Genomic DNA, 12,157 nt, shown 5'->3' on the forward strand with positions numbered 1-12,157 from the left:
TATGGCGCAGCCCATGGGCATCGCCTTATCGACAAACAGGTCACCCTCCCACTGAAAACCCAGCAAGTGAAAACTGGATGGGTGGACGGGCAGCAAGCGGAACGCCGATTCAATGTCCGCCTTGGCCATGAGGGCTCCCTTCCCCGCCGCTTTTACTAAATCTATTGCGTCATCCACTGTCGCATAACCTACTGAGCAGGCTTCCGGGGGAATTCCATCATTCACTGATGCCCCTTCAGGGAATGAAAGGTGGTGTATCAATCTAAACTGACCCTGCTCTTTCTTGGGGACCCCCCCTAGTGGGGAGACCACTATGCCTCCGATTAGTCCCTTCCGTAGTGGACCCTCAATCCTACCCAGGGCTTTCTCTTTCGCCAGCTTGGTGCATACCACGTGTGGGTGCTGCATCGCTGATTTTAGGTTCCTTGCCCCCTCGAGTGGTAAGGTGCCTTTGAATGGAATGACGAATCCTTTGTCAAAACCTCCTACCAGCACCCTGGCATCCGCCCTGTTCGGGTACTTATTTGCCAACCTGCGCAGCTGTTGTCTGTTGATAGGAGACCTGGCCAGCTGGCAATCTTGAATGTCTACCAGGTCACCTCGCCTACTAGGCCCGGGGCTAGTGCTTTTTGCTTTTCTCTTTTTTGTCCCCTTTGGATTCGCGCTTGCCTCCCCTGCACGCCACTGCCGCGTGCTTGCCCCCACAGCTCGAGCAAGCGTGTTGGAATTTACATGACGAGCCCCACGAGCAATCCCCTGCGTCGTATCTCCAACAAATGGCCTTGGCTTTGTTCGGGGAATGGGATCTCCCTGCGCTCTGCTTCTGGTAAGTTCCGCTCCTGCCCTTCTGGTGGGAACTACGAAAGGAATGGTCATACTTGCCCGCCCAAGATTTTACCTCCTTCGCTGTGAGCATTTTATGGATGAACCCAGATACATCCTCCTCGTTCCATTCTATCTCCGGATGCCTCTGCATTTTTAGCCTAAAACCCTTGTCGTATTCAACCACGCTTCCCCTGGGAACTGCCTATGTGCCAGGTCAATATTAGCCTCATAAAGCCAAAGGTCTGCCGCACAGTGGGGGAATTTCTCTACAATAATGCAGGCCATTATTCTGAAGGCATCCAACCAATTTTCAAAATTGCGCTCCTTTCTGCTGCTGTGCCTCTCTCTCCTATCCTCCTCTTTCCTGTCACAGGTGGTGAGGTCCAAACCCTTGAGTTGAATTTCGAGCAGAGAGAATATATCGATAAACTCCTTCCGCCATATTCTTTCTTTAACAGCTAGTGGGATGAGGCATGCTAGGCCTGTGGCCTTTGTTGTCAAAGATGCCGGGCCGGGGGATGGCCTGCTGTATGGATCGGAGGTTATGCCTCCCAGCGCTGGGCTCCCTTACCCGGATCCGTAACCCCAACCCATGACCGGAGAGATTTGCTCGCCCTGTGCCGGCAGAACCACGTGTTCCTGCCCCCTAGCCTGGCGCGCCCAACCTGGGTCGACCATGTGCCAAGATTTGCCTGCCGCCTCATCTGCGCGCTGCTCCCTGGGCCCGCCTGATACCCCCTGACCCGCATTGTTAAGCAGTGCTGGCGTCAGTGATTTTAAGCATTCCTTAACTATCTCGCTGATATCCTCACCATTCGTGCTGGCCGATGTTTCGCTCTGATCACCATCATCGCGTCGCGGAGGGGGGGCTTTTTGGTGCTCCTTCCTCGGGGGGTTCTTCCTGGAGGACTTCCTTATCGGTGTCTTTTTGTGCCTTTTGGGATCCGATGGGCCTGCTCCCTCCTCCGCCTGGTCGACCGGTCTGTTTTCTTTCCCGCTGACGATGTGAGGCTGGAGCCACTCGCTCCTGTGGGTGGCCGTGACCTCCCGGATCCTTTTCAGCAACTCGGCCACTTCCCCAGGCTGACCCTCTGCCATGGCTCCTAGCGTAGCCGACGACGGTTCCTCTGCTCCGCCCAATGCGTAGGTTCCGATGAAGACGGAAGGGGTCGTGCTACGCAGTCCCGCTTCGTTTCGGCTGCGTGACTCCGCCGGGGAATTTCTTTGGTGAGCCTCGTCGCAACTTCAGCCCCGTAGTGGCACGCTGCGCACCGCGGGGCGGCTGGTACGATGGTGCGGGGAGAGGGCTTCGGCGCGTCGGTTCTTCTCCCTCGAAGTCTTCGTGTTCCGGAAGGTTCCGTCCTAAGCAAGGCTCCGCCGTCCGATTCTGCAGATCTTCTTGTCGCGCCGCTCTCCCAGCTCCACGAAGAAGTTGTGGCCTAGCTGGGAGAGTCGGCGGCTTAAATCCCCCTGACTCTCCTTAGGGGGGCTTCGGTGTCTCCCCTGATTGGGGGATTTGAATGAGGCGGGGGGTGCCATTGGGCGCCTCTTAGGGGCGCCCAGGCCAAAGGTTACTTCCGGCCGGGCAGGCTGGTGCGCTGCCCTCTTCCGCTGGTCTACGGGCGCTTTGGGGCACCCGGAACCAGTTTCCACTGGTTGGGGCACCACGTGGGTTATGGCGCCGGCCTTCTAGCCTCCCCCCCCCCTGCGGGAGGGTGCGGCGGCCTCTGCGATAAAGGAAAGCCATTCTGCGAGCCAACAAAGGAAGAAACGGGGAGACATGAGGAAGAGTAAGATAGAAATGTAGAGAAATCAAACAATGAGAGATAAAAAGAAACTGCAATATATTCTCTAGGCACCCACTAGAGTTGCAGGGTTCAGATTTCTGACCCGAAGGCACTAAGGGCACTAACGACATAGTCATTGTGGAAATGTGCATCAGAAAAACAGTTTAACTAGCAACCAATACACAAACCACTGAACAACTCTGCATAAAAGTTTTTTTTCTGGTGATAATCAGTCCCATAAGATGGGTCAGGGACAGTTGATGGACACCCAAGCCCTCTTTCATAAAGGAATAACACTCTTCAAAGTCCCTACAAACGGAATATGCATTAAAATGTTTACTTTATAATCCTAATCTAGTGCATATAATATGAATTGTAACCACACAGAAAAAAAACAGTAATACATCACAGCAATTCATACGTAATGAAAACAATTGGAACAATTCTAACATGGTTACTGCATTTTGTAGTCTTAACACCCTCTGTGCTATTTGTAGGTGTTATGGTTGTTCTCGCAGATTAATAAATAAAATGCCTAAATCTGAAGTTCAAAGGTGGTTCCCCATCGCAAACTTGTTTTCAGAAATATAGGTGCTTAATGTTCTGTTTGGATAGCCAGCCAGCTATCTCGGCCAAAAGCTGTGGTTAAGAGCAGAGCCTGCGAGCCACCTGTGAAGGTTGCTCAATACACAGCAACCTTCAATTGGAGTCTGTGTTAAAGTCATGCTCTTCTTATCCAATATGCCTAGTGCAAAGCTCCTCTCTAAGCTATTTAGAAAAAACAATTGTTCTTGATACACAACTGCATGTAGCAAATTCAGACCAGAAGGTAGAGTGTCAGATGCAGAAAGGGTTAATACACGGAACAATAAGGAGTCCAATTCTCATTTAATACAATTGATATGTGAATTGAAGTTTTTAAAAAGTGCTCGGTGTCCTATATGAAAAAAAAAACCATAAATGTGACCCAATACAGTATATCTAGGGTTTCTTAAATATACATCAACGACCTTTCAAAAATGAGTAATGTCCTACAGAGGCTTTAGAGGCTATCTTTAGAATTGTATAGAGGCCCAAAAATGGCTCATTATCGCATAAGTTTAAGCTATGGCATGTAATGTGAAGTTTTTTTAATTGGATTTGGTAAAAAAAAAACCTGAGGAAAGTATTTAACATAAACACTAAACTGAGTTTGGCCTGGGAGCCCGCCGAACAGTGTTTGAATAAATATTATATAGGGCTGAGCCCAAGAGCTTGATCAACAGGGTTAGAATAAGCATTCCACACATCTGAGCTCTGGAGCTTGTTGCAGGATAGCTAGAATAAAAAATAAACAGCAAGTGGCAAACCATTTTCTGCAGTCACTAACTGTCCAGAACCTCTATGTATTAATGAACTTAATAATTGTATATTCAAAAAGAAATTTTTAACTATTAGGAATGTATTTAGGTAAAACTGAGTTATCAACATGTCAAGGCAGATTTGCAGAATAGATGAAAATGCTAGGAATGCGCATTTGGTAAAACCAGTTACTTTCACTTGTAGTTTGCTGGAAAATCACAAATTTCAAGCTAAAATAAAGGATCTCAGCAACAGAAAAACAAAATATTTACAACAAAACAGCAAGGATAGTGAAAAAGAGAAATTTAGTAGATATGCAGAGTGAGAGAGAAAATGTGTGTGAGAGACAGAAGAGGTGGAGAAAGAGGTAGAGACCAAGAAAGACTGCAGGAGAGACAGACAACGAGGGCAGAGAACGTGAGATTGTGTCATGAGAGAGAGCAGTATGAAGAGTGTGCTCCTGCGCTGTCTCTCACAGCAACCTGGCCAATAACTGTGAATACTGACCGCATACAGATCTTAAAAAAACATAACTAAGATGATGCCCTTATGAAAAACAAATAACTGCATAAGCACATGCGATAGTGTTACAGTTTTTTTTTCAGGTGAAAGTACTCTTTTATTGCACACAGCTTCTTAGTCTAATAAAGCCTTAAAGAAATCTTAGTAGTAGCATGTGCATTTATTATTTAAATAAATGTGGAAATATACTAGGTGCAGCTTAATTTTTGGGGGAGACCCCTATATGCATATGGACAAAGAAATGAAAAAGGTGTGAAAAATAATTTCAGATAAAAACAGACTGAAATGTAAAAAAGATACACCGTAAAACCGAGAACCCTAGTAATATTCTCCAAACCATTCAAATAAAAACGCAAGTCGGACTCCACAAGATTAATTTAGTTTAAATACACTGTCTTCTCAACAAAGACATTATTAGTCTTGTTAATCGTTGAAATGCAACATTTAAACAAACTAGTTTGCAGCAAAAAGCCGTGGAACTCTGAAAACTAACTCATTGTTGCATATTTATTTCCATTTCTTCCGATGAAAGGTTTCAAACTCTGGAGCGTTAAGATTTTTAAACTGGATTAACAAACTGCTTAATCTTTATCTGCAAACGAATTCAACTCACGCTCACTGCTGGCAGTAGTACACTGACTGAAAAGCTAGCTACCCAGTCCGCAAAGAGAATACCCACCTCATTATTATCATTGTGTGGAATGGAACACGCAGGGCTTTAAATGGGCAGGGTCTGTCTCAGACCCGATACTAATTGGGGAGAGGATGTAGCCTTGCGGTTAGAGCTCTCGACCTCGAAGCTGGGGAACCGGATTTGAGTCTTGGCAACGACGCTCAACATCCTGTGATTCTGGGCAAATCACTTAATCTTCCCGTGCCTCACAAAAGTGAATGTGTCTGTCTGTAACGAAACTGGTGCTCATGTTAAGCGCTCTGATACCCGATGTCTCGGGTCTAGTTTGTGCTATATAAAACTCTTTAAAAAAAAAAAAATGAACATTCAAATGGGTCTCTATCGGGCCCCCATGTTCATGTGCTTAAATGCACTGGCAAAAACACTGATCGAATTCTGAACAATAAAGGTAAAAAAAAAACGATAAGGTAATCCATATCAGTGATTTAGCTCCGGTTTATATTTCACATGTTTTACATGATTGCATTCCCTAAGAGTGACATTGTTACTAAAAATCAAGGACCAAGCGAGCCAAAGGTAAAAGCAGCATGTGCTTTTTTTTTTAAATTCAAACCACTACCACTTAGATAAGCAAGTTCTTCCTTGGGGTTGGACCGAATCTCAGATTCACTGGAAGCTGACATGGAGACAGATGCCCGGCACCTGCTGGCATGGGTCTTTGACGTACGTCTTACACCAGCTGCATAAGTGGTAAATGCACTTACAGTCTTGTGAACAGTTCACTCTCTGGGTAACACTAGCCCTGACACAAGTGCAGGTGAATAAGAAGAATTATATAGTAAACAACTTAAAGCGCCAATGAAGGCTGAATGTAGTACCTCAGCAGTTTTAAGACGTCTTCTGTGTTTCCCACTCTCCACTCTTGAGCTGTGTGTCGCAAACATATGCACAGAAGTCCCTGTGTCATCACGAACATGCAGTGAGTGCATTAGATGTGTGACACTAAGTACTAAACTCAAGGCTTTAAATGGGCCGGGTCCCTCCGGGTCTCAGGCTCAGTAGTAATTAGACACGGTTCCCCATCGGGCCCTACATTCATCACCTTGACCTCACTAGGAAAAACACTGACCGATTTCTGAACGATCAGTGTAAGAAACTTTAAGGTAATCCAGTGTCAGCGATCTAGTTTCTGTTTAAATTTCACGTTTATCACTCTTAGGGAACGCAGGATTAAGTAAGCTGTTTCCAGGATGGCGTTTGTGTATTTTTTCCTGCAGCATATTACTCTTGTATAACACACACTTTGAACTGAGTCACCTCCAGGCGTTTATTACGGCCACTAGTGAGTGCTCTGGAGTTGAGGGTTAAGGCAGTGCATGTTTTTTGCAGTGCCTGTAAACAGGGGTGTAGCTCCCACTGGTGCAGCAGTTGCAGTGTCACCGTGGCCCAGAGAGGTCCACTGAACCCCGATTATTGCTATATTGTATCGTTCGAACAGCAGCCAGAGGGGCCCATTTCCTTCCTAGCACTAAGGCCGACACACTGGCTATGCTGCTGCTTATCAGTGGGTCTAAAAAGTGTTCAGAATACATGGTCATGCAATTCTTGGCCTCTCTGCAGAGTACACAGAGCAATGTTCATGTGCGCCAGTTGCAATTGTGATTTTATACAAATGTGTGAAGGAGGTACACAGCTGCATTGTGTTTGGGTGGGTAGAAAAGTGAAGGAGATGCGAGGAAATGCATTCAACAGAGAGCGAAAAGAGGGTAGTAAAGATGAAAGTGATGAAGTGTAAGATTAGCAAATGGATGAGATGTGAAAAGAAAAAAAAGGCGTACATGTCCAACATAGAGTGAACTTTTCTACAAGCCTCAGTAATGATTAATTCAGTCTCACGATTTCAGAATTGAAACATTTTCATCATGTTTGATATTAATTATTGAGAACAAAGTCATTTTTGTCACTAATTTATCTTAAAGGACTAATAACTATTGACTAAGCTAGTAGTCCTGTCTAATTTTAGGTGTAGGTCAGTTATGGTATATATTTGGATGCAATCACAGAAAGCTCGGAGAGGCACCAAAATACTGATCGGGGGCACACTATGGAAATTACAGAAATATAGTTAACCTGTTTAAGCCGCGCCTTAATAACATAGGACACACCCCTTTTAGAGACCCACCACATTTTTAATCCCCCTTAAAGCCCTGGGAACATGTATTAGAATGACTTGCTCTTTGACAGCCTCTGTACGCCCACCCAGAAAAAGGATAAATCAGCCAAGCGGCTGGACACAACTAATTGTGAAGTGTGGTATAATCTAACACTGCAAGCGTGCATGTTTGTGTGAAGAAATTGAGAGCTTGGGTTTACAGGGTGTCCAATAACTTAGTAGCACATGAGCCCTGAAAGTAGGCTTTCCAGGGGTCGGAGATACAGGGTAGTCACTCTTTATAAAATGGGCCATAGCTAACATCCTAGATGTAGTTGCATTCTGCCAGCACCTACTACCTGAGTGTATCTACTGTTTCCCTTTCTTTTACTATGCTCCTCTACTGTCTTCCTCGCTCTAACCTCTAGAGCTTCCATACACGTTTTTATAGCAGTTACCACTCACCATTAATGCTGCTATTCTCAGCGAGACCACCCAAGCCTTCTCACTACTGCCTAAGGCACATCCTGACAAACCTTCCTCGTATGTCTGATGCCACAACCACCCCAGCTTCATTGTTGCATTTCCAGCACCCCCCTCCCCACAAGCTTCCCTATTGCCGTCTAGGCTGCCATCATATTTCCTACTGTCTTCCTATCATTCTCCTGAGCTCCTCTTAGGTCTACTGAGCACACACGTCTCAAACTCATCTACTAGCTTCCTAGGTCCAACCTCCAATGAACTTTCCCACACAATCCCTAATAAGGGTATCTATTGTCTTCGTAGTCCTCCCTTCCAAGCCTCTTTACTTTTATATATCACTACTCTTTCAAGCTTGCCTTCTCACTCTATATCAGCATCTGAAAGGACGTCCTTACCATCTTCTTAGCTCTCATGTTTTCTGCTGTTTTACTAGTCTTAACCTCACAATTGCTCTGTTTTTTCCCCTAGAGTCATCTTCCCACCTTCCTCTACCGACTTCTTAGTCTCATTCTCAAAAGTACCATTCTATTTTCATAGCACCACGAGAAAGAAGCAGAAACCTCAAGGTATTTGCCTGAGTTTCGAGTCCATAATGATGGAAGTTTCCTGTCAGCTTCTCTGTGCTCAACGCTTTCATGAGATCCAACGGAACGTTACGGAACATCCGACTCGAAGTAGCATCTGGAACAAGAGACACACATATTGTTAAGATTTGAATTGTTTTCTAACATTCCAGTAACTACATACCCTGATTGTGCCGGGCACCCGCCTCCCCCCATTATTGCCCATGCAAAGTGGGAGCTGCGGGGAGACTGCCTGGACATGGCTAGTGTCCTCCAGGCATGATAGCATCTAAATGGACATGCTCTGCACAGTGCTTAATTTGTAAAAAAAAATGAAGTGCCAGGGCCCTCATCAGGGCACAGCCAACCCCCACCAATTGCCCCTGCTAGCTCTACCAATTACAGCACCAAACCAACTACTAACCATCACACTCCTACAAGTTTGACAGTTGAGACTATTCCAGGCCCCCAAAGCTATAAGATTGGCAAGGGCAGTATGTATTAATCATTTTAAATGTATATTCAATTAGTAAACAACTGTTATGCTCACTCTAAATCAAGCAAACAGCCCAACATGTGGCAGACTGTCATAAGTGCTGGTGCAGCCAATTAAGTGCTAGTGCTGAGCACCAAAAAACACCGGCTCAAATTAAGCACTGGCGGTGATCAGGACTTCAGCCTCACGTTTGCCTCACCTTCTGTCAGGTTCAGCGGCAGGGAGATGTTTTCTGCCAGTGTTTTTGAAAGCAGATCCTGTCCAGCAGTAAGTGTTGTCAAAAGCTGGAATCCCAGACATGTTCCCCAGATAGGGAAGTAGTCACCAGAATCGAAGGACTACAAGAGAAGTAGAGATTCATGAAACAAGAGACAGAATATGGAGCATTTTAACAGAGGCAGACTACCCTTTGCAGCATTTATTTATCCTTGGATTTTACCACCATTTTGACATATGAACCTAAAACAATTGCAAACAGATGTATCACAATTTTCTGAGGTAGTTACTGGGACCTATGAAGTCAGGTATGTAATATGTCTAATAATTAAAGTGCTGAAGGAAATGTATTACAGTCACCTTTTAAAACAGACAGGTAAAATAATGTTGCGACATACAATAACTTAGGATGCACTGAGTGTAGCTGTATAATGCAATCAAGATTGAAACAATCGAAAAAATGCATGGATAAAGGACTGCACAGTGCAGCGGTTCTTACCTTTTCACTTCTGTGCACCTCCACTGAATTACTAGTGGAAACCAAGTACCCTGGCCTAACCAATTTGTAAGAATTTGACCCCGAAAACAATACACAAATGTACAAAAACGAGTTGTTATGTTTCCTAACCTAGGGCTCAGTAGCAAAGCAACCTTTTGCCTACATTTGTCTTAGCTTACTCTGCATAACAGTTGTAGCAATTACATTTTACCCAGTTATGTGCTGAATAAATGTTGATTGATTTCCTAGAAACTAGCCTCGATTATTATGCATGAGGATTCTTAGCATCATATCTTAATCCCCTGAGCTTGACGTACGTAACAGGATTAACATACTCTGTACAAAAGTCATCGCTATCTTCATCCTTGGGCTACAGGATTAATTTGTATAATTACAATTATTGATTTAGGCTCATCTACATAATCGTACTCACAACATATCGATTGTGGTAGAACCTCGAGGCTACCTTTGTTGGTATGAAAGCCCTACATCTTCACTAGGTAAGGAGAGGAGATGCTTCTATGCTGACATTGACACAGAGGTCCCTGCATGATGAAGCTTAAACAAGCATGGGTCTGACATCCCTTGTGGAGTGTCCAGCTCGTGACCAAGACGGGGTATTTCATTCTCTCCCATCAGGTGATGGGGTTGGCCCTTTCCTAGGAGATTCTTGACTTCACACCCACATACATGCTAGGTACACTTAGGTACACTGTCACCAGGTTTTTGATGAGGAGGCTAAGCCCCGGATGGAAACAACAGGCGACATGGGTCTTCTACTGAACAATAAACCCATCATTGTCGACAGCGCAAAATCCCTTGGTGTCATACTCGACACAAAACTCAATCTACTCTCCCACTTTAATTCAATTGCAAAGTCTGCTCAATACCAACTGCGCCTTCTTTGGGGGATTTGTCGCTTCTTCCCGGAGCATGACCTTAAAACCCTGGTCCAATCGCTGATCCTCTCCAGACTGGACTACTGCAATTCTCTTCTTACTGGCCTCCCCAAATCCCACCTGTCCCCCCTTAAGTCTGTTCTCCATTCAGCAGCTCGTTTCATTTATGGGGCCAAAAGAAGCGACCCATGTTATCCACCCTCCGCTGGTTTCCCATCGAGGCAAGATCTATCTACAAGACTGCCTGCATCACCCACAAAGCTTTGTACTCCTCCTCTCCTAGCTTCCTGGCGAATAAACTGAAACTCTCTGGAGGCTCTAGACCATCACGAAATGCGGAAAATCTACTGCTTGAAGCTCCCACTTTCAAGAAGGAAAGATCGATGGCCCAATCCTTTTCAGGCAACGCAGTGACAATCTGGAACTCACCTCCGCCTCAGCTCCGGACCACCTCCTCCTCCCAGGCCTTCAAAACTGACCTCAAAGTTCTCCTCCTTCAAAGACACTTCCAAATTTAATTCATGCCCTCTCTATTATCTGAAGGAAGACCTTTCATTATAGAATATTTCTATTCTCCATGACTATGGAAGTGCCTTTCCCAGTGTGCTCTTGTGGTTTGAGAGTCGGCCATTTATTGCAGTATTACCCTTTTACCTGTGTTTGGTACTCTTTTGTAACATACACACGTCACTTTTCTATTGTAACACACTGTTTGCTACCTCTTACATTTTGTTTGCTTTCGATACTTGCACAAATGTCACCATTGCCTACGTAACGTTTGTTCTTGTGTTTGAGTGCCCTCCATTTATTGCAGTATTATACCTTTACTTGTACTTTGTACTCTTTTGTAACCTGCACACATGTCACTTTTTCCTCCTGTGATGCACCGTTTGCTACCTCTTGTATTTTGTTTGCTCACGATTGTCACTTTTGCCTCATGTAATGCAATGTTTGCTTTTGTAATTTATTCACTTGTAATTGTTCTCACGTATCAGTTCTGTTCCTATTGTGAAGCACTCTGACACCTTCGGGTAAAGTCTACTCTATATGAAAACTCATAAATAAATAAATACATTAATTAATTAATCAATTTATTTACTGAGGCTTTATTATGATTGTCTTTTTAGTCCTAGTTCTTCCGTTCACTGGGTTGTAGACATCGGGTAGGAGTGCTTCATCCTTCCTTGACCTCGCGTGGCTACCTGGTCAACTGGTGGAACCTTGTGCCCCTCGAAAGAAAAAAAGAAAGCCACTGGTGACCATTGGGACACCGACAATAGCTGGTAGGGTAGGGGGACCGTGCTGGAGGTATCACCAATAACAAAGACTAGGGAGCACCTCCAAGTGAAGTTCGGTAACCCACCAGTTTCCATCTTATTAGCAGAGGTGTATCCTCCCCTTATTTCTTTGACTTCCTCTCCCAATGCCCCGTGACCCCCACAGTCGGAACCGTACCTTGGCAGGGCGAATCGCGGGACCATTGGCCTCCTGGCATCTCCTCTTCATCTGAAATCATGTTTCCGCCTTGCGTAGGCATTGAGGTCTCGGTACTGTTCCACACTCTCTGGGTCTCCAGAGTCTCTCCGCATTGTCCGGGTCTCGTTCCGATGACGACGTTAGTCCCTGCCTCCTTTTCCGGGTTCATCAGCGCGGCTCCCTCTCCCCTTTGGTCAGGTGGTAATGTAGTCATCAGGACCTGCGGACCGCCTTCTTCTTGGATATCAGGCTCAAGATTTTTAA

General features: G+C 45.2%; 1 protein-coding gene across 2 annotated transcripts in view; it reads right to left on the reverse strand.

Annotated features, from left to right (window-relative positions):
• LOC147683320 (gamma-glutamyl hydrolase-like) overlaps window positions 1-12,157 on the reverse strand; it is a 93,914-nt gene that overhangs the window by 33,947 nt on the left and 47,810 nt on the right. For both annotated transcript variants that reach the window (XM_086943772.1, XM_086943773.1), the window contains exons 5-6: window positions 9,003-9,141; window positions 8,319-8,425 (exon numbers count right to left, since the gene is read on the reverse strand). In XM_086943772.1, coding sequence (XP_086799898.1) covers window positions 8,319-8,425; window positions 9,003-9,141 — 246 coding nt within the window. The remainder of the gene's footprint in view (window positions 1-8,318; window positions 8,426-9,002; window positions 9,142-12,157) is intronic.

This window comes from Lissotriton vulgaris, chromosome 11, assembly GCF_964263255.1.
Source record: "Lissotriton vulgaris chromosome 11, aLisVul1.2, whole genome shotgun sequence".
Classification (NCBI taxonomy): Eukaryota; Metazoa; Chordata; class Amphibia; order Caudata; family Salamandridae; genus Lissotriton; species Lissotriton vulgaris.